General features: G+C 44.3%; 1 protein-coding gene across 6 annotated transcripts in view; it reads left to right on the top strand.

Moving 5' to 3' along the window:
- Positions 1–4,589: 4,589 nt before the first annotated feature.
- Positions 4,590–23,634, top strand: part of LOC105903060 (sodium/potassium/calcium exchanger 2) — a 70,680-nt gene continuing 51,635 nt past the window's right edge. For 2 of the 6 annotated variants that reach the window (XM_031584599.2, XM_031584598.2), the window contains exons 1-2: positions 5,410–5,762; positions 7,505–8,649. In XM_031584599.2, the coding sequence (XP_031440459.1) occupies positions 7,720–8,649 (930 nt within the window). In that variant the 5' untranslated portion in view covers positions 5,410–5,762; positions 7,505–7,719. Of the gene's footprint in view, positions 5,365–5,407; positions 5,763–5,800; positions 6,105–7,504; positions 8,650–23,634 lie in introns of those variants that run through there. The other 4 variants (XM_042710568.1, XM_031584597.2, XM_031584595.2 and 1 more) reach the window with 4 other exon arrangements.

Raw genomic sequence — 23,634 nt, 5'->3', positions numbered from 1 at the left:
CATTCATTCAGTCACTCATTCATTCAGTCACTCATTCATTCATTACTTGATCTATGTATACATTTGTAAGGCCCTTTTAAGAAAATGATTTATTTGGTTAGTGCTTTTCTTTTATTGATAATTCTATGTGCTTGAAATAACTACAGTTACCATGATGCCTTTTACCTTGATTAGTAACAATGTTTCCCGCGGAATTAGGAAGGTATAAACAGTCCTCTGCATGCTATAGAGAGGTTTCACAGTCCTATATTTCCTATATTCACAATAGACATTGGCAACCACGAGATCTGGGATTCATCTTCATATAAAGCATTAGTTTACTTGTGTAACTTCGTCCACGCTGCCTGTGGAAGAGAAGCTCGAGGAAGTTTGGGCTAGGTGTGGGTTACCGAGAAAAGCCGTGTCCAAATCCAAGGAGTCTCAACGCGGCTTCCCAATGTGTTGTGATCGGCATAAAGAATGGACCGAAGTGTCCTTGTCTCCTCTTGGCCTTATTTCGCTCTGCTAAGATTAATGGAGTTTGGTTCTCACTGGGGAAAAGGTCTGGTAATGAGTGATTATCTCTTTTATTTTTATCACAGTCCATCACAGTGAATGTCTGGTCGTTCTGATGCCCATTCCCTGCCTGTCATGTGTGGATGGATGTGAATCAGCCCCCAGATCCCCTGACTGACTGTAAAATTCACCATTAGATAAAGCCTGCTGACCCGATGTCCAATATTATAACTGAACCAATCACGTTCCATGGGTTTCTTTCTGTGTGTGTGTGTGTGTTTTTGTATGTGTGTGTATGCAAGTCTGTGTGTGTGTGTTTTTGTATGTGTGTGTATGCGAGTGTGTGTATATTCGCGTGTGTTTATGTGTGTGTGTGTGGGTTTTGGTGGCAGGGTATTTTCACCGTTGCCAGAACTGACCAAAACTCTCACCGGCTCAGGCCACTCAGTTGGCCCCGCCCTCCTGTCTCCCCACCCTCTTTTGCTGACGGATCCACACAGCTATGCGGCGCACAAAGGCCCCGGTTTAGCAGCTGTCGCAGGCCGGGTGTCCGACGGGAAAGGGGGGGTGTGGGTGGAGATGGTGTGCTTGTGTGTGTGTGTGGTGGTGGTGGGGTGTTGGTGGTCAAGGGCAGGGGGGGGGGGGGGTGATGGATGCTGGTAGTGTGTGTGTGTGGTAGTGTATGTGTGTGTGTGAGGGAGCGTGTTGTTTTTGCGCCTGTGCCCCAGATCTCGCGCTAATCAAAACAGCTTCCATGACTAGTCATCAGTTTTGTGGCGGAGAGGGAGCCAGATCTCTGGCAGGACGTCAATGACACGAGGCCCTTTGTTTGGAGGAGAAGAGAGAGAAAAGGAAAGAGCTGACACCGGCCTGGCATTTCACCCACTCTGGCCGGCACCTACTCGCCACTTGGTACACAGAGCGTCTGTCTGGTGCGGCCGATGCCCAGTTTAGATTGGGGTCCGTAAATGAAATGACTCAGAGAGTTTCACTAACAGGGTCAGTGAATGTAATTGGTGGAAGGCCTACTCACACTGACTCATCACGAGGAGCTTCCAGTACTGTCGTGTGTGTATTCAGGTATTTGTACAATGTTCTTTAATGAACGGCTTTTCCTTTTTTCACCTCATGTGTCATGCTGTACCTCAGCATAGTATCAGTCAGCCCTTACATTATCTACTGTTGTCATGGTAACCATTGTTGAGAGCACTGATACAGAACAGTGATTGAACTTTTGACCAGACCCACAGGATGGGGAGGATCTCCTAAAACAACAGGACACCTGCTGGCCAATTAGAAACAAGCAATTTCACTCTGGTACAAAACTAATGTTTGTTGTCATTCACATTTTTAAATATTTTAATTGGCTGAAATAAAATAAACAAATCCCTACCCAGATCCCCACTTATGGGTGTGTAAATACATTTTTAAATGATCCTGTCTTTTCAGCCTCCTGCCAAAAAGTTCTGGATCCTCCTGTTCTGTGCCCTGTGTAGTTCCTTAACAAATTCAGTTGGAAATGACACGTAGCCTTTCCTGCCAAATGCTTCTGGAATGATCACTGCTTGTCACCCCACCAGGGAGGGCACTACCAGTGGGTGTGTGCAAAGTTCTCAGTCATTTCAACTCAGGCTACTTCAGTTTTCCCCAGTGTGCAATAGCAACCCTTCGAGTGGAACCCCCCCTCCACACACACACACACACACATGATCCATGGTGTAACCATCAGGATGGAAATTGCCCAAATGAAGACGACTTCACAAACCCGACAAGTGCCCCCCACTAGAACGCCCGCGAGGAACAGAAGGCCTCGCTGGGAGTCTGAGGGAACTAATTACGCCGCGGGACGTGAGAAGCCTGTAGCTGACAGAAATAGAGCCGGGCGGCAAAATGCTTTGAGGGGAAAGTATATCTGTAGCTATCGCCCTGAGTCAGAGCAATTCTTATCCAGTCATCATTCGGAGGCGCCTGTTAATTAACTTGTCCATCGGAGAGAGGAGATGGAGACATGTTGCAAGAGGGGGGAAAACCACCCCAGAGCTGGACTGAAGGGAGGGAAGAGAGAAATAGAGAGAGAGAGAGTAAAAAAGAAAAGAGAAAGAAGCAAACGAAATGGAAGAGGGTGCAGGAGAGAGAAGAGAGAGGGAAAAGAGAGAGAAGAAAGAGAGAATAGAGAGAGGTTGGGAAGGACAAGTATGATAAGGGGAAGAGAGGGGTATGGAGAACGGAGAGATAGAAAAAGAGATGGTGGACGACGAAGGAAAGAGAGACAGATTAGTGCAAAAAACTCAACAGGGCATTCATTTAACAGACCGCACACTAATAGATAAGGTCTTACACTTCCACATTAGCCAAGGCAATCAGAAACTCACGATCACTGTCCAGTGAATGTGTTCTCGCCCTCACTCAGGTCCCCCCCCCCACACACACACCCACACACACACACACCCACACACACCCCCAAAGTATCATGGAGCCTCGGTGTGGTGCCATCAAACTGAATTACAGCGCCGTGCACAGAGTACGGCAAGGCCAAACACATGACAGATGCACAAACAGCGGGTCTACCGCTACATGCATGGTGCCAGCACCCACCACTTACAAATAATCATGTCTCCTCTGAGGGTCTGTCCGGACTGCAGTGAAGAGTAAGCTGACAGAGATGGAAAATGTTAGATGATTTATGTGTACAGTGGATATCTGGTGGACGGGATCTCTATATTAGCATCTCTATATTGGTAAAAAAAAAACAAGATGCAAAGCAGTAGAGGCTTGGGATGTTCTGTGTAACATGGTGGACCCTCGTAGCAAAAAAAGGACATGAATATATTCAATTAGTGTGTGCGCGTCATTCCCACGAGTTGCATGTTGCTATCACCTTGCTCTAGCAGTTGTTTCTGTCTGTCTCATTTACTTCACGGTTATTCACCCAGAAGGGCTGCTGGAGCTTCTCACTGCAAATCAAGTGATTGGGTGGAGGGAAAATAATGATAGATCTCATCTTGAGAAGGTTTGAGAAAAAAAAACCACACTCTTTCTCTAAAACCACTGCTTCAACCCACTGCTGAGGCTCATGGGAGATCTTTCATCATATCACTTCCGTCTGATTGGCTTGAGACAACAAGGGGGGGGGGCTGAGTGCCTCAATGACTCATCAGATATGTAAATCAAATCAATATACCAGGCTCAGTCGTTTGTTTTATTTGTACATATTTGTTTGCGCTGGTATTTGAATGATCCTACATTTCACAAACAGGAATAAAAATCCACAACCCCACCATACATTGATTGTGAATAAGCCTGTTAATGTGTGAAGATGTACTTTTTCTTTTATGATTCAAATTATTGATGTGAATGGGCATTTATTTTCTGTCTTTATTTCAAATAGGATAGGATATTAAAAAAAAAACAGTTGTAAAAAATAGAATAAAAAAAAATAGAATTCCCTGATGACGACGTGAATAAGCACAAACAACATGACTCATATCACTAGTCATATGATCTCGGAGCCGTGACTGGTGTGAGAAGTGGCGATGCCTAGCATTAATTACTAAAGATAAAGCCCCATCACGCGCGTCTACTCGGTGTCTGACATTAGCTGGCATCAAGATGGATGCCAATGCTCTAACCTCAGCAAAGCCACTGCTAGCCATTTGGGTGCCGTAAGCAGAACTGCTTTGTAGTGCCCACCCCCCAATTGTATTATTATGATATATATATATCTGTGTTCATATATATTATACATATAATGTAATAATAATAATGTGAATATTAATGTAAACCAACAATACAGAAAACAAGTCACACAAATGTGAATGCAAACACCACAGGCAAATACATATATGAAGCCTATACCCTACATGCTATATAGACAGTGTCCTCTTTATTCAGCTGAAATTGCAAATAACATATTTTGCTCTGTGTTTCTTTTTCAATATTGAAATAAAATGAAATGTAGCCAACTTGATGCTATATGATGATGCAGTATTGCTTAATGGTGTATTGTCACTAAGATACTTGGTTCAGGCTGCATGTTCATAATTTTACCTTTTAGCAAAAAGAAAAATGTAAGACCGTCTTTACTGTTTCATAGTTGGAAGTGATGTGAACCTCATACTACATAACAATGTCCATTACGAGATGATATTTGTCTTTTTTGAGTTTAGGAGTGCAACAAGCCATGCTATACATTGAGGACTGGCCGATCAGATGAGATGCTGAAGTAGGAGAGACTGATGCATGGTTAAATGGACAGTGTGTGTTAATCATGTCTTAAACAACTTCCTTAGAATAAACAACACTCTCACTAAATTAAATGCTGGCTAGCGATAGCTTTTTGCCCCAGACGAGGCTTGCAACATTACATTTCATTTCTAAATTGAGCATAAAATGTAGCCTATATAAACTTTCTAACTTTGTTAATTGCCTTGTATGCATGCATTGTGTAGGCTACTGTTCATGTATTTTAAGAATGAACATGTTCAAACAACAAGAAAGACAAGAGCATCAATACACAGTTTTTTTCTTTTCTCTGCTTCCCGACAGAAGCGCATTGCGAAACAAAAGAAGAAAAAAACATGGACACGTTATCTCGTAATTATGATGTCATAATTACAAGAAAAGAGCTCACAATTATGAAAAAAGATCTCGTACATTCCAGAAAAGATCAGGATCTGGATCGTCTGTGGTTTCTTATGCGAATACAATGAGCTTCTGTAATACAGTAGATTATTTAGTATCTATTTAACAATTGTTTTTGTGCCCTTGCATGTCCTTAGTGGCGGCCCTGCACCTCAGCGACGCATCTTCGTCACTCGGTTCCAACATCTTTTTCACACGATGGAAATGCCACCGCGCCCAACTACACAGGTTGGTGAAATGACTCGCGATTGCCAGACCGCGCCTATTTAACTACCCCCACCCCCACCCCACACCACCTACCCAACACTCTCCGTTTCACGTGGTCGACCGAGCCCACCCATGAGGGCAGCGGGAGGTGGAGGCGTGTTCTAGTGTCTTTGCTGTTAGATTAGCAGAATATTTCCGACGAACAGGATTTGGAGCGGTGGGAAGGTAGTAGGATGAGTGCAGGTTGGTGCGTTGTCGGGTTGGTAGTCAGTCTCTCGTACCCCCTCCTCTGTTGACGGCGAGGATAACAGACATTGCATTTCACCGGGAGCAATAGGGCAGGAGAGAGGATTGCACTCCCGCATCCAACCTGCTGCTGCTGCAGCCCTCAACTGCGCGTATCTTTCCGCCTCTAAAAGGTAAGATCTTTTACATGCGCTGCCGAGGCGTATCCTATAATGACAATACGCATGTCTTCTCTGAGGTAGGCAGGTTGAGGTCACTGGCTGTGATTAAGGTAAACGCAGAGAGATTGAACATTTCAAACTGCACACGAAACATAATGACAGTCTAGTTTGTTCTCAGCGCACTGTGCGAGTTCATCATTGGAACGTAGAACGCGCCGATTGTACTCTGTTGAGCCCCGTGACATCGCGTCTAATTCGTTAATGAGGTGCTTTCTAAATTCTAAACCGTTAATTTTGAATCATTTGATTTCACACACATTTTGAAATGACGTTCAGATGACAACAGGCGACAAGGTAAATGTGAGGGCGACAGTTACGTTGATGGTATAGATAGTTACCAGGAATGTTTGATATTCCGAAAGGCTTCTGCGGTGTAATGGTGACATACTGAGTCGACTATTATTCGTGTTCCTGTCAGATTGTTTTAAAAAGGTAAAGTTGGGATTTCTGAAGCAGCCTGGTTAAACGCATGATTTAAAACGAGGGTACATGTGCAACCGATGTGGTTGTGACCAATCCCATTATAGCACTAACATATAGGTGTCAGTGAAGTTTCGTTTAGATCACGCGTGGGAAACAGAGGCACATTTAACGAAACCTAAAGGAGAGTATTTTGCTAACGCATGTGGTCGACATGTACACCATAGCCTATGAGTACAAATTCAGCGTCGTTGGAGTGAAAGAGCACGGTGGTGTGTTCATGTGAATCCATAGGGCAAACGAGAGACTCTTTTCTGAAATGCGCAAACAGGATACTATGTTATGTCACTGCTGTGGATAATAGTATGATTATTATTTTGTAATGATTTCTCCACATAGCTGATAAGCACTCACTTTGCATTGGTCTTTTTTTAAAAGAGTTCTATGTTTTATCATGTAGAGAAACGGCATTTCATACCGGAATGCTGTCAACATCTTTAAAATACACGTACCGTTTAACAGTTTCAATTTGAAGCACTTACTACACTTAGCCTTGTGTTGCCCTAGACATTTGATTTATCCAGTGTAATTTTCTTCTCACTCATAATTTTCCTTAAATAGTTGCAAGTGACAATTACGGCATCTTTTTGCACACAGCGTAGAATAACAGTTCCTGCGATGACTGCAAAAAATCCTAAGCTGTCATACCTAGCTGAGCCCTTTTCTTCGAAAGAAAACTTCCAATCATCCAAATTGATAATTTTGTTTATCAGGGAGAACACACTAACTAACCCAGTGTGTGTGTATGTGTGACCGCATTTTCAATTTATTGTGGCTCCCAGTCGGCAGCTACTTGGATCTGTGTCTGACCTGAACCGTAGGCCCTTTTTTTTGATTAAGAGTGCGACTGACCTTGCCTTCCCTCCCCGTGACCTTGACGGATTGTGTGGTGGTCAGCACAGCTGCGCTACTCAGATGGTCGTCAGCATTTGGAGTCTCCCTATTCAGCACGTTTATTTGGGCTTTAGAGCATTGCGTATGATATAACCAATGCCATACCAGTGACAGTGACCTGATTGGATTGAATGGTTCTTAGTATATTTACATAATGATGTACAGTTTGTTTGTTATTTTGGCCAGAGGATTGCAGTGTTTTTTTTTAAATTATAAAAGCTGTGACAAATTAACAATAATTCAAATTTGTGTCTGTGTTGTATGGTGTGTGTGTATGGTGTGTGTGTATGGTGTGTGTGTGTGTTCTCTTCACCACACAGGGGCTAATATGAGGAAGCCTGTCGGTGTGCACGACCCAGGAAGGCATCAAGCTCCTGCTGACTCTCTTTAAATCCTCCAACTGTCCCATCATGCCTTGCTCCCAATAGACCCCTGACCCTGACTGCTCTCAGAACCACACGCTACGACGCACGCAGTCGCTTACAGACACCCCAAGCATCCCTTACACACACACACACACACACACACAGTAAAGATGGGCCTGGACGTGGCGCTACACGAGCCCCTGATGGATGCGGGGTGTAAGCGGCAGCGGTACCTGCACGTGCGGAGGAAGCTGAGGCCGTTGCGCATCGCTGGCTTCATCCTCAGTCTGGCAGCAATAAGCACAGTCCCTTTTGCTTTCGGTGCCTTCCCGTCAGTCTTCGGGACGCGCCATTCGGAGGTCTCTTCCTCCTCCTCTTCGTCCCCGTTGGGTGGGGCCCTCGTTCTCCTCGCCGACTCAGCTCCACACAGGACTCTGCTCTCCACCGACCGCCGGCTCCCGGGGGAGAACGCCTCGACGGAGGATACGCCGGTGGCCATGAGGTCGTCGGCAGACGGCAACGAGTCGGGCGAGTATCCCGAGGACCTGTTCAGTCTGGCGGAGCGGCGGCAGGGCGCGGTGGTGCTGCACATGATCGGCATGCTGTACATGTTCATCGCGCTCGCCATCGTGTGCGACGAGTTCTTCGTCCCTGCGCTCACCGTCATCATCGAGAGGTTCGGCATCTCCGACGACGTGGCCGGCGCCACCTTCATGGCCGCGGGCGGCTCCGCCCCGGAACTCTTCACGTCCGTCATCGGCGTGTTCATCTCCCATAGCAACGTGGGCATCGGAACCATCGTGGGCTCGGCCGTGTTCAACATCCTCTTCGTCATCGGCATGTGCGCCCTCTTCTCAAGAGAGATCCTCAACCTCACCTGGTGGCCGCTCTTCCGCGACGTCTCCTTCTACATCCTGGACCTGATCATGCTCATCGTCTTCTTCCTGGATAACTACATCAGCTACCTGGAGAGTATTGCGCTGCTAAGCTCCTATGCCACCTACGTGATCTTTATGAAGTACAATTCCAATATGGAGTCGCTGATCAAATCCTGCGTGAACCGGAACCAGGTGGTCGAAGTGGAGGAGGCCCCGCCCAAGGTCAGTTCTGCTTTATATATTTTGTAATTTCCTTTTTCTTTCCTATAAATATCAGCCGGCGGTAAACCCCCGCCGCCCCGTCCCCAAGAGGGCCGTCCCGTCAGAGGAAGGTGCAGTTATTTGTGAAGTCTCAGGAAAGCAGGCGTCTAACGGAAAGTAGGCCTGGGAATGTTGCCAGGCAACAGGTAGACATCTTCTCTCCTGAGATAGCCCTCTCCCTCAACACCGTAACTCTCTCTCTCTCTTACACACACACACACACATCCCTCTCTCTCTCTCATCTCTGTATCTCATTCTTTACTCTCTCTGTCTGTGGATCACGTTCTCTCTCTCTTTCTCCTTTCTCTCTCTCATCTCTGTATCACTCTCTCTCTGTGTCTCTGTGACACTCTCACTCTTCTGTGGATCACTCTCCCTCGCTCCCTATCTCTCTCTCTCTCTCTCTCTCTCTCTCTCTCTCTCTCTGTCTCTCTTGTCTCGCTCTCACTCTCTCTCTCTCTTTCACCATCACTTCCTCTCCCCTCCTCCTCTCTCTCTGTCTCACTTGTGTGGTTATTGATTGTAAGAGGCCAGGTGGGTTGTTTTTCCTTCTCCCCAAATGAATTCTATCATCTCTCTCCTGTCACACCAGTTTTACTGAAGCAGGGATATTTTGGTGCAGGCCTTTCATTAATGTGCAGCAACTGTTAAGAAGTTTACACTGGAGTCATTTAAATATATATTATCTCATATAACGTACAGTACAGTATAATCTTCCTAACAAGAATCCATCCTACCTTGTGTGAATCATGGTATACCACCTGAAGCAGTTATTGAGTATGTCAGTGGCATAGCAAAAACAAAACCAAAAAAGAGGAAAAATACAGCTCATAATCCCAACCCCCCGTCCTAGGCATTTAACAGGCGGCGTTAGGTGCATTCGGGATTGCGTCTACTTCTCAATTGAGGCCGTGTCTGTGCACCTGAGGAAATGCAGAGCAAGTTAATTGGATTATGAGTTAAGCGCAGGCTATCGTTTGGTAGCTTAAGTGGAATCGAGACGCAGAGACCTGCTAAGCCGGGGTAGAATTCATTTGGATTTACCCACCGGCCACTCATTGTATCCATCGGCATAGTAGCTGCTCGTGGGTGAATTAAAATGCTTTTAGCTCCACAGCTTACAGTTGCTATTACATTAGTACATAAGCTTGGGTTATAATTTGTTACCTTTTAAAGATTGGAGTTTTAACAGCATTGTTAGCATGATCCAAAGGTGATTTATATTCCCCCTCCCCCACACGGAAAAAAATGGAAACATTGAGCCATTGAGTTAAAAAAACAAGCTTAGAGATGGGTCCCACACAGAAATGGCTAAGTGAGAACAGCTTTCAGAGGCAGAGTGAAAATCTGTCCATTGATCGTAATGATTTCAGCTCAGCCAGTCTGTGTGGGTGCCATTGGCCATGTATCGCAGTGTCACGCAAGCAGGCCTATGGAGCCTTTACAGGGATTTGACAGAATTGAATGTCCAATGCCAGTGTCACTCTAGGTTAAGCTGAACAAATAAATTGTGCCCTACTTTGACTGGCAAAATCCCTGGAAATATGGGCATTCTACGCCCCCCAACAATCTGCACACATTTACAAACCGTTATTATTCCTTTTTTTCAGATTTCAAAGCTGTTATTAGGATACTGCTAAAGAAACAAACCACGTCTTATTTGGCACCATTCATTGAAGAGAAATAAATGAGAGTATCATGTAATTCAGTGGTTGTAACTGGCGAGAGGGAGGACCTTTTGATGTGAATGTCACGGTGTGGTACAGATTGCATCAAGTTTCTGCTGGCATTGTCATGTGTCTTTAGGGTTCTGTGAATTCGTATTGTCAGGCCTGGGTAATCTCTGTGCTTTTGTGATACTTGTGAAACAAAACTAGCACTTGATGTTTTGGGCAGGTTCCCTCGGGTACAACCCTCTTGGACCACTAGCTATTCATAATGTCTTTCCAGGGATAGTGTCTAGTCGCCCTTCGCAAATTCAATACGGTCGTTGCGATTATCCGGACGGATTTAGGTTACTTTGCAACATGAGCTGGAAATGAGTTTGAGAGATATCATCTTCTGAAAAGCCGTGCTGTAAAGCTCCGACTAAATCAGGATTTAGTGAAAGTACATAAAGAATATTTAATCGAAGGCCAGGTGTACACACACACACTCCGATGTGAAGTGTTACGTGGTGTGTTTGAGAGAGAGAGATGGAGAGAGAGGCACAAATAAAGCAGTGTTTTGTGTTTTTGTTTTAATGTTTTATTTTAGATACAATGCCCTGCTGAGCTGGGCACATGAAACAGTGCACAGGGCGGAGAGAGAGAGAGAGAGAGAGAGAGAGAGAGAGAGAGAGAGCTACTCTCTGTTATGTCTGACCTTGAGCAGAAAATGCACTCTGGGAGTCATGGAGGAGGGGGGGGGGGAGAAAACAAAGGAAGAGAGGGGGAAAAGAGAGAGAGAGAAAGAAAGGGAGAAAGAAAGAAAGAGATCAGATGAGCTCACACTCCTTTCAGTGGCGCTCACACCAACACTCACGTTCTCTCTCTTTTTGTCTGTCATCGTTTTTATTTCTTGCCCATTTCTCTCTCTCCCTCCCTCCCTCCCTCCACCCCCCCCCCTCTCTAGTGACTAATTCCCTTCCCTGCCTGATATGTTTAGAATACATTTTTGCTTGCCAGTGAGGCATTCGGATTTTGATCATAATAGCTGAGGATTTGATGTCTTTCTCACATGCCTGAGTGTTGATGTGCCGGGCTACTCTCTGCTGCACAATGGGCTACACGCTGGCAATCACAAAGGGACCTCACAGCCTTAAGCATCCCTATTCTTCAGTTAAGCGCTCAAAAATAATACACTACTAACGTGGAGGAAATAGTAATGTTAACTGTATGAAAGGACACTGCATTTTTAAAATATGTTTTGTGAAGGAATTAGCCATGTGGGTGAAACCACTCATGTGATGACCTTATTTTAACCTTCAATGTTATTGGGAGGGTTATGCTAAACAGATGCACTGTGCCGGCAAGTTCATTGAGAAATGTTGTGTAGCTGGCAAGTGTAACTAGCATAAATCTTTTAGTGGCTGTTGGAAATATCCTTAATCTAACAGCTTTCTGTGCTCCATATTATAGTCAAATCCTTAGAATTCCAAGTTGTCCAACAGCCTTGGATGCTGGATGCTGCATTCATTTGAATTCCAACATAATTATAATTGTAACTGGATTCTGAAGTAACTAGTCATCATCATCATTTTTGTCTTTTCATCCCTGGAGACAACCTACCTCCAGCCTGGGTCTCTGTCGGTCAAGGATACGTATTTCCGCTGGGATCGGTATTAAAACCGGAAGTGAATATGTAATTCTGGTCTCTGGTTGGTTAAAACTTGTCATCTGACCGGAACTATCATACATGTCTTGAGAAAAGCCTGAGAGTTTAGGGGTGATGTGCTCTGAATACAAAAACAAGATGCAGACTATCAAATGGATTTTTACACATGTAAATAATTATAAAGACTACTTATCAGTACTTATTTAGTAAACCACATACCGCAGCAAATTACAAATGCATACATTAAATGGAATTAAGTACTCCCTTCCGGTTTTAATAGCGATCCCACTGGAAATACGGATCCTTGGCCGACAGTCTCCACTGCCCCTCCTTGGCTTGTCTTGCCCTTAGTGAAGTCATGCGTCTGACCGTGGGTAACCTCCGTCTGGGGCCCTGAGGCAAGGGGCAAGTGGTGGGTGGCTGTCAGGGCACGTGTTCCTCGTTTGTGGTGGGCAGTTGGACAGTTGACAGCCCCCGCTGCTGTCACAGTCACATCACAGCAGGTGTGAGGTGACAAAGGATGTGAAGGCCTATTGGTTGGAACGCCAGAGTGAGAGAGGAAGAGAGAGGGAGAGAGTTGGCATCACAGCTGCCCCTCTGCGAATCCCTATAGAGAACCTGCAGTGGCGAGTTTGTGCTCTATTACGCCGTGTCGGGGTAATGGGGGCAGAAGCAGATGAGGAGGAGGGGTCGGGGGGTGGGGTGGGGTGCGTGATTAGTGTAGCACTGATGAGAAATGAAGATTCTCAGTGGTTCTGAAAGGAGGATGGATGAGAAAAGGTGGTAGACTCAGCTGTTTCATGCCCAGATACTAGCTGTGTGTGTGCGTGTGTGTGTGTGTGTGTGTGTGTGTGTGTGTGTGTGTGTGTGTGTGTGTGTGTGTGTGTGTGTGTGTGTGTGAGTGTGTGTGTGTGTGTGTGTGTGTGCGTGCGTGTGTGTGTGTGTGCGTGTGTGCGTGCGTGCGTGCGTGCGTGTGTGTGTGTGTGTGTGCGTGGCCTGATGAGAAATGAAGTGAGAGGTGCTGAGGGAGGATGAGTGACTGAGCTGTATGCCGACTGACTCCATTCTCAGACCAAACTATTGGGAGGTTAACCACTTCCTCTGTGTTCACTTCCCTAGCTTTGTCACTGAACCACGTAGTCGGAATACCCTTCGGGAGTCTATACCTCCGTTGCTCTACTCTGTAAGGGTTGGGTGGCTATGCACAACATGTATATCCATAGATTAAGATTGGAGATTCGATTAGATTAGATTAGATACTTTTTTGTTTTAAATTTGGTGAGTTTGCAAAATGGATGTCACTGTAAGCAGCAAATAAGATTGAGTTTAGTTTATTTATACATTATTACATTATTTTACGACACTGTGCGCTAATGGCGTGGTCGTAAACCATGCATTATTTCCAATCGCTACCCTACATGCGAGTCAATAACGTCCCAGACATGTGCTGCCCCGTCGATATCAACTCAGACCCCAGTAGCCCATGGCAACTCCCAGGCGGAGTGAGGTCGCTAGTAGCCTGCTGTGTTTTTACCCTAGATTGCTCTCTACTGTTTGTTTGTAAACCAGTTAAGCCCCCCCCCCCCCCCCCAGCCTGTGTGGGTACCGCTGTCTGTGAGTGGTGGCCTTCTGCCTTAGCAATCCCTGCCCCGTCACAAGCTATCCAGAAAAAGCCTGAAATTCAATTAGCTGGACTATACATAGACGTGGCTTTTACCCTGGGGAAAAAAAGCCCCATATGCATGGCTTTGAATTCCAAGTCACCCGAGCAGCAGCAGCAGCAGCTGTAGTATAGCAGGAACAACAGCCAGTTCAACCTTCATTTCAATCCAAGGATACAATGGATGCATTTCTCTCCTATAAAAAGAAAGGTGTGCATTGGAGTGTGTGTGTGTGTGCGTGGGTGTGTGTGTGTGTGTGTGTGTCTGTGTGTCTGTGTGTGTGTGTCTGTGTGTATGTCTGTGTGTGTGTGTGTGTGTGTGTCTGTGTGTGTGTGTGTGTGTGTTTGGGTTACCATGGCTGGGTAGCATCGCTGTACCGGTGATGCCTCAGAAGCCAGAGGCCCTCCTCTCGTGGCGTTGGGTCGGCTAGGTAACACCAGAGGCCCTGATCTAATAGATGGGCACCACGGGTTCTTACGCGCAGCAAAGAAGGGCGTCACGTCACGTAAGGCTATTGGGATTACTAGGGCACATTCATTTGGTCATTTCATAACATGCAACCTAACATGCTACCTCACAGACCCAAGCGCCCTTGGAGGGCGGACCTTCGCCAAATTTGGGTGTGTCTGATCAAAAAGGTAGGCGTTTCATGTAAGCTAACATCTGGCACACACATCTAATCTAATCTAATCTCTACACAGTTTGACATAACATTGACCATGGAGTTACTAAATTGACAGATCATTTTACTCAACAAAATATGTTACCAGATGGCTAAGCAGGCTAGCTCTGTGATGCACAGAAAGGGAATGAAATAATCTAGTATTATTCATCAGAGCCTCCTGTTATGTGCAACAAAAAGTGAGACACAAAGTAGTGTTTTGTTTTGTGTTTTACAACATCGAACACACTCAGTTTAGACCACTGATTGACACGTTGTTCTCCCATTTACCATTTTAAAATAGCTTACCATCTTTCAGTATAGTGGCAATGAAGACAGGCCTAAAGTGAAAAGGACACAACATGTCTGGCTACAAATGTTTTTTTTGTGTGGTAATTTAGGGCAGTTAAAACATAAATTGACTATTCACAGTGGGACTATATTCAATATTGCTTGAATTAATAGCACCAGCCACATAAATCTGATTTTATTTAAAATACAACTAGATTTATTAATAGTCATAGTGATGTAGTCATGTAGTGATTCTAGTGTCGTACAGGAATCGCTATCATCAGCGTAGTAATAATGATTCACTGTCTACATGATGTAGAAGGCCAGACTCATAGAAAGTCTGGTCAGGTGCTCAATATACATTTCCTGCAAGTCATCTCATAGACAGATCTGTATAAAACGTTGTTGCACATTTAGAATGCAGCGTAGTTATCACAGAACGATGTGCCAAGGAAGACGATAGGGTGCCAAGGATGTCCTTCCCTGTCACTCACTTTTCTCTGTCACACACCTCCTCTCTCTCTCTCTGCTAGTCAAGCTAGATGTCTGAACGTCACACACCTCCTCTCTCTCTCTTTGCTAGTCAAGGTAGATGCCTGAAACAACTAATTTGATTATTTTCATAGTTTCCTGATATTTTTTAATCTTAGCTTTGTTTTATACACCATTTGGGATCATTCACTCCACTCTGGATATGGAATATAGATATAGAATATCCTTCTGTGCCGTTTCTTGAAAAGGATGAAATTATCGCAAGTCAACCCATTTAAAAAAAATTGTCGTCTTGTGTTGGTGTGTGGCTAGGACTGTTTTGCCATTAACGTCACACACGTAAGGCACAGCTGGTTGTCTTCTCAAATCAGGACCCCAGGGCGCCAAATCCTGCTGAAAATCCCCTTACTAGCTGCCTATGGTGGCGCTGGCTAACCTAACCTGGGAAAGGAGTGTGTTATGGCGAGACTGGCTCCCGTAACCTTTATCCACTGCAGATGATTCACTCAACAAACTGGTGATATTCCAGATTAGGCCCGATTCATGGAGCAGACACTGTTGATTGAGCATGGGTATAGTGGTGCCATTGATTTTTAGAAGAGAAAATATATGTCAAGGGCATCCACGGCATTGTTTTGTGTGAAAGTACAAAAACAGCCCTTAGTCGCAGGAGTATTTTTATCTGATACATTTAACAATACAAATATTTAAGGATAAACAAAATTACCTCTTCTTGTTGTTGAAGTAAAGGTCACTTTAAACATTTTGGGTACATTGGTACATTTGGTACATGTTATTGACCAACAACAAGATGATCTGAAATGTGGCAACAGTGATTTGACTCAGCCACCATTAAAAAGTGTCCAGCAGCATGTATCTTAAGTATCCAAAAAACTTCAGTACGACAATTTGAGTAGAACCAATCACAATAAAACTCGACAGAAATATGAACTGTTGTGAAGCATCTAATGCCGTTGTCATGGTGATGGCAGTGCCCGCCCAGATGGACATCCAACAGTGTAGCACAAGTGGAAAATACCAGGCCTTTCTCTGGAGGAGCTAGTTTATTACGGCAGTGGTGATTGCCATAAATACTGGCATGAGTGCTATATGGCTGGTCAGGTCTACTAATTAATCACTCATTAACTCATCATGTTTATGTGTGTGTGTGTGTGTGTGTGTGTGTGTGTGTGTGTGTGTGTGTGTATCCCTTTGGACATAACAAGGAATGAGATTCTAATTGCTCTTAAGTACTCGTCTTACTGAAGGCCGTCTTGCTGAAAGACTTGCACTTTGCTGGCCTGGGTGCATTTTCTGAAAGATGAAGTTGCCTTTCAAGGGATGTCTCAGTGCTATCCTGATATCCCAGTGCGTGTACATGTGGATTGAATTGCCTTTCAGAGTAGCAGAGAGAGCTATCGCTCACATTTCGAGGATTGTTTCTGCTCTGGTATGATGGTATGATGATTTCAAATGCAGACAGTCTGTAGTGAATCATGCCATCGCAGCAATTTTGTGCTTGTTGTTCTTTGTCAATCATAGTATCCCTCCATCAAATCAATTGCTTTTCAATGAAGTCAAAGCCTTAAATGTGTGAGGTTAGACTTCATCGACAGAAGGTGATAGATGCTTTATGTACATACAAGGGAAAAGGGGGGATGCTTTTTGCCCTCCCTGGAATTGTGTATTTCATAACAGATCACGTTTCTCAGTCAGCATCTTTTTGTTCGAGAATGGTCTCCTTTCCATCAAGCCAGTTGCTTTTCAATGAAGTCAAAGCTTAAAATGGACCTCATGTTTGTCCCTCAGCATCTTAGGGCATCAGTGTCCAGCAGTCAGGGCGAAGGCTGTTGTGGACTGGCTCAGTTCACAGATTAATTAGCTTAGTCTGTAGGTTGGATGACTAAATTAATCGGTGATGAATTAACCAGATAAACACACGTAAGCTAATTACACATATTGTACCGCAATAAGAATGAAGATCTAAGCAACCAAAGGTTGTTGTTGTTAGCACATTGAGATCATTTTAGTGATGTAGCAGCTTTTAGAGGGAATTTAGATAACTACTGCTCCACTCAAGAAACCCCTCCCTATCGTCGTGACAAAGGAAATCTCAAAGCATTTCTGAAAACGATGAAACAAACACAACAACAGGGGCAGATGTTATGGTGTGAAGGGAAGTCGGTTGTGGTTAAGCGCTGATCGGGGAAGCAGGTAGCAGGTGTGTGAGGAGAGAGTACAGTATTAGATGTCAATAGGATCACCAGTGGCTCCATCACTCGTGGTGTTAACGGACTACTCCACTTACCCTCTGAGCCTCAGCTTGAGAGAAAAAAGTGCTTAAGTGTGCTGTTAGTACACTCAAAGTACACTGGAAACTGTTTTTTTTTATTTGATATACTCTATTGAAAATTAGTAAAAAAACATGAAGGAAGGCTTTATGTGGCTAGTTCATGTGGCTATGTGGATTCTCTCTATCTCTTTCTCTCTATCTGTTTGTGTTTCTGTGTGTGTGTGTGTGTGTGTGTGTGTGTGTTTTTTAGACATGATGTTGTATGATTGAAGAAAGAAGAAGTCACAAAAAATTGCTTGGCTAATGAAGCATTTGGGTATTGCTAACTGCTAAATGACTGGGACTGAAATGGAATTGACCAGGCTCATTCCCCTGTTTAGCCTAAACGTAAAGTCAGACAGTCGGCCACGAATAGAGAACTCAGCCGCAGTCATTTGAGCCCCCTAACGACCCCAAAGTGTGCTATTTAAATTCATGAATAATTCAGTGTTCTCGTGATAATCTCAGTCGTCTATATATTTGTTTGATTCTCGTTTTATTAGCTTGTCATTTATCTCCGTGCTTGGGACTCGTAGCGGTCGCGACACTAATTAAACCAACAGAGATCGAGCAGAGGCACACCATGCAGAGTCCGAACTCCAGCAGGGACAGACACTCTGGCTGTGTGTGTGTGTGTGTGTGTGTGTGTGTGTGTGTGTGTGTGTGTGTGTGTGTGTGTGTGTGTGTGTGTGTGTGTGTGTGTGTGTGAAGTCATCCTCAACATCTTGGTCACTCTCTGAGTAATCTTTTAAAGAATCATCTTTTCTCTGCATCCCCAGAATACCATATTGACTGTGAGGAATATGCACACTTATGCTGTTAGTACACTCCTGCATGCAAGATATACTGAAAATGTATTTCTAATTTGATATATTTTACTGAAATATAGGAAGGGATGCTTTACTTAGACATTGCATGTGTGGACTCACAGTTTAGATTGCTAAAAATACTGTTTCCTCTGCCTTGACTTGTGTGAACACACATTCTTCCAAGATGTGTCCAGAATACTATTTTAACCCTTTGAGGAGTGTTTTTTTTTTTTTGCAAGTCATTCCAGAATTATACTGTGCAGATCTAGAATTTGCATTAACTGCAATTCAGTAAAAACATTTTGAGTTTATTATGACATCGTCCAATGAAATTTCAGTTGGCAACATTTTAAGCACAGATTTATGATCAAACTCCTCACAGCTCGCAGGTCCATTAATGACTGTAACTGGTCATGCAACGGACACAATTTTTAATAGAACATTCCAGACTAGACTGCCACTGTGCACTGTTGTCTTGGGGACTAAGGGTGTAACGGTACACAGAAGTCACGGTTCGGTTCACACCACTGTTTGGACATCATGGCTCAGTATGAGTTTGGTGCAACAGAAAAAAAAATACAAAAAAACCCCAATGCATCAGGCTAGATTTATTTTCATTTGTTTTGAGCAGAAAGAAGTGGAAATTACAGTTTGTTCCGTCCAGTCAGACACCAATCAGCTTGAGCTAAGCATGGCATGGCGCTAACTTGCTAACGGCTTACAGTTTAAGGTTTCTGAGTGGAACTCGCGCTTGTGAAATTTGGTGCTGCCTTCATCAGTCTTCGCACGTAGGCTACCATGTTTACGCCGCCGTACGACTGCATGCACCAAACCGCAACCTAAGGGTTGCCCCCCATGACCGAGTTTGACCTCCTAACTGTAGAAACACACAGAGGTCAGCGATTGCCCATTCGTCACAACAGCCCAGAGGACAGCATGTCCCCATTGATCCAGAAGGAGGATTGCATTGATAAGCAGTACGCACTCATCCCATGGGCTTTTCCGCCCGGGTTTAACCATGTGTGACCTTCATGCATGTGGGCCTGCGTCCGGATGGCCATGCCGGCTCTGTCTGAGGCAGTCAGCACAGTCGCAGCTTTGGCTACGGGAAAAGCCTGCGACTGGCGGGAGGGATTAGCACGGCTCTGGGCTGCAGGGTCATAGAGTAGACTGTGTGAAATGAATGAAGGGACTAAATCTATAGAAAAAGCAAACGCTGCATTCAGAACTGTTTTATCTGTTTTACTGTTTTATCTTTTAACTGTTTTATCTCTTTCCAAAAGAGATGCACCAATAGCAATTTTCTTGGCCGATTAGGATTTTTTTGCAAATCTGAACTGGTGAGCTATAATTAAGATTTTGTAACTTTTGTCTGTAATGGAAAACCTTGACTATTAATTAACTTTGACATTTTTCGCCAAAACTGCACAAGGTTAAAGGACCTTTTTTCTTTTCTAACAAATTTAAAAAAAAAGAATGCACCAGGTTACAGGACAAACCTTTTTTTTATTTTATTTTTTATAAACCTCCAACAAAAAAAATTAAAATAGAGGCGTGTGACACAGTCTGTTGTGTGTTTTTCTAATAACTTTAACTTAGGTCAGGCTGTGCTCAACTCTGCCCATCTGCCCGCATACGCAATCCATAAATGAGTGGTTTAGCGCTTGGTCAACCAATGTGGCCCTGATCTTGTGTGAGACAACAGTCCATCCTCTTCCTCTTTCTGTTTCTCCTTCCTCTTCCTCTTCCTCCTCCCCCTCCCCCTCCTTGACCTTCGGCTCTTGCTGACTTCCACTGCCCTTCAAAACAGGAGAGCTCATCTGTGACCCTTTTAGCACTATCTTGACTTCTAAGTGAACAATTAAGCAATTAGTGTTTACACCTGCGAGGAGTGGGTGTTGCCAATTAGTAAATAAAGCTCGCTGTTGCTTGCCAAAGGAACACAAGATTTAATTTGGAATGCTGTGGCTAATGTACTGTGTGGAGTGTTGTGCAAAAAAAGTGTCATTTAGAATTGAAAACTGAGTGTGAAGCAGAAATTGTGCTTGCAAACTTGGTTTAAGGATTTGGTACATGACTTTCAGGTTTCAGTGATTGAGTTCCAATTTTAGTGTGTAAACAATTGTGAAAAACTGTAAAAATACCCAATAATCACCAAGAGGCATTACTCTTTCAAATAAACATACATTTAGGAGGTACATTGAAAGAAAAGCAAATAGTTTTGCCACCATTTTAAATGTTACTATATTTTGTTTATTTTTCCCCCAAAGCAACCAAAGAAATAACCAACATACAATTCTACTCAAAAAACTAAAACTTAAAAAAATAAAGTCCATGTCTTCCTTCCAGTGCGCAACTAGAGATGGCGTGCTGAAGGCATGCTCTTCCAGTCGGTGTCAGACTGCATTAAGGATATGAAGCCTGACGCAGTAACTGCAGGGAACGAAGGCCTTTTAAATGCGTGTCCCGGCAGTGAGTGCACAGGGCACATGACACATGACTCGACCCTCATGGTGCTCATCTGGCCATCTTCTGGCCTCTCAAGCTCTCTTTGTGCCCTGCGCTTCCTCCCTCCCACACACTGAGTCAGGCTTTCTGAAAACACAGCCACGCAGGGATTAGATTATCCGGCACTTTCTGTGTGTCACTGCAAAGCAACAGCCACAGCCACCCACCAACCCCCCTACCGTGTGTGTGTGTGTGAGTGTGTGTGTGTGTGTGTGTGTGTGCGTGTGCGTGTGTGTGTGTGTGTGTGTGTGTGAATGTGTACCCACAGTCAGTCAGTCAGTCAGTTGATGTAACCACCAGACGATGAACTAAAAACAGGAGGAAAAAAACGGAAACATGTTAAAGGAAAATAGTTTCTATAAATAGTCAATGAAATGGATATTTGTCTAATCCGGAAACACATTAAAGAGGATTCTGGGCCTAGTCACAATATTACCAGACCCTCGCCCTCCCCCTCCCCCCCTCCCTTGCGTGTTGGCTGGGGAGGAAGGAGAGGGGCAGATGCTGCGGCAGAAATGGAAGGTGAGATCCTGGATGCATTAACAGGCTATAAATAGCAGAGACCCACACCCTCTCTCTTCTTCTCTCTGTCTCTCTCCATCCTCCTCTTTCTGTCCCTCCCTCTCTCTTCTTCTCTCTGTCTCTCTCAATCCTTCTCTCTCTTTCGCTTCATCTCTCTCTCTCTCTCTCTCTCTCTCTCTCTTTTTCTCTCTTAACCCGCTTCTCTACCCTTTCTGTCTATGTGAGCATCTTAGATACAGATTCTCTCTGTCTCTCTTAATCCTTCTCTCTCTGTCACTCCATTTCTCTCTCTCTTTCGCTCTCTCTCTCTCTCTCTTTAACCCCTCTCTCTGCCTTTCTGTCTACGTGAGCATCTTAGATGCAGCTTAGGGAGGGTCTGGGCTATAAACATGGCTGCTGTTATGTGGCACACAGTTATTCGTATGTAGAGGCATCCGTAAGGCCAAAGCCGTTTTATTGTCATACAGCATCACACCATACACTGTTAAACATTTCCTGTGAAAACTATAGTAAGTTACTGGCAGCTATTGGCCAGTAACACAGTGTGCTCATAATGTACAATTTTGCAGATTTCACATACATTTCGGCCACACTTGATTTGGACAGCCTCCTATAGACTATCTACAGATTCTCAGATCATAAACAAACTATCTGTTGAAACTCTGCTGACTACAATTTATGGTTAAGATTGGGGTTAGAGATTGGGTTTGGTTAAGGTGGTGTTCAGTGCACAATTTGAATTTCAGCAAACGATCTGTAAGGTTTCCGTAGGCCGACTGTCCAAAGGAAGTGACAGTGTCAGTGGAGAGGAGAACGCCGAGGCGTCTTCTGTAACCGTGTGCGCTGCCGCAGCTCAAGCTCAAAATGGCTGCCGACACTGAAATGTGTTCTCCCCGGGTGTGGTTCACAGCAGGACCAGATCCTCTCCGCAGTCAGCATCTACACACACACACACACACACACACACACACACACACACACTCACACACACACACACACACACACACACACACACACACACACACACACACACACACACACACACACACACACACACACCGCATCTATACATGACATGATGGCTTCACCATCTGCAATATGACCACCATTCGTCGTTCTAGCTTTGGGTAGTGTAGGTTAGCAGCAGAGTGATTCAGCTGTGTGCGCTGGTGTGTTTACCCAGTGCCTGTTTATAACTCCCTAAACATCTGTTTATAATTCCTTTTTTTCAATTTATTTACATAAATACGATATGTTGGTGAGGTGTGGAATGGTGTAAGTATAAGTGTGTGTGTGTGTGTGTGTGTGTGAGAGAGAGAGTAGTCTACAGGGCTGAAAGCATTGGTGATGTGTGTGTGTGTGTGTGTGTGTGAGAGAGAGAGTAGGACTGAAAGCATTGGTGGTGTGTGTGTGTGTGTGTGTGAGAGAGAGAGTAGTCTACAGGGCTGAAAGCATTGGTGATGTGTGTGTGTGTGTGTGTGTGTGTGTGTGTGTGTGTGTGTGTGTGTGAGAGAGAGAGAGTAGTCTACCAGGTTGAAAGCATTGGTGATGTGTTTGAAGCACTAGAGACTGACCTTTGCTTGGTCAGCCCATCTGTGGCCATCAGGTGAGCTTTGAGGAGTGCGCTGATCCTCATGGACACCAGTAGGCACCACCAGGCCCCGCTGCGATGAACTGGCAGGTTTTGGTGCGATGTAGAGCTTTTTGGCAGAACTGGCATGTCTTGGTGCGATGTAGAGCTTTTTGGCAGAACTGTCATGTTTTTGTACGATGTAGAGCTTTTTGGCTCCAAAATATAATTTGATTATTATTATTATCAAAAAGGATATTATATTGTTATATTATATTACATGATTATGAATATAATATCCTTTTCTAGAAACAGCCTGACGAATATATATTTATATAATATGCAAATTTAAATTTGATAGTAAAATCTACCTAAAAGAGTGGGTAATGTGTGTAATGAGTGTGTAATGTGAATAGCATGAATTTCATATCAGAACCCCTGGTCAGTTAAGGTGTGTTCCTTCTAGACAGGGAAGTCATATAACAGGGTTATTTTGTTGTTGTCATGCATTCCTCATCAAGATAGGTAATTAACATTAGTTTCCTCTGTCTGCCTTTAGTCAATACCGCAAAATATAGGACAAATGATTTTTCTCACCCGGTTAATACTTTATCCATTATGAAAAGGGATGAGGACATTTGTAGAATTACAAAAAGGGGATCTCTCGCTAGGATTCGTTTGAGCCTCATGTTGCCCATATTTAATGGCAGATTGCGGCATGTTTGGTAGCATGTTAAGCCATCACTCTGGGACTCCTGAGTTGATTTGAACTGAACAGACACGAT

The sequence above is a fragment of the Clupea harengus genome, chromosome 18 (genome assembly GCF_900700415.2).
Source record: "Clupea harengus chromosome 18, Ch_v2.0.2, whole genome shotgun sequence".
Classification (NCBI taxonomy): domain Eukaryota; kingdom Metazoa; phylum Chordata; class Actinopteri; order Clupeiformes; family Clupeidae; genus Clupea; species Clupea harengus.
The sequence above is the reverse complement of the archived record's forward strand: the minus strand, read 5'-3'. Positions and strand labels throughout refer to the sequence as shown.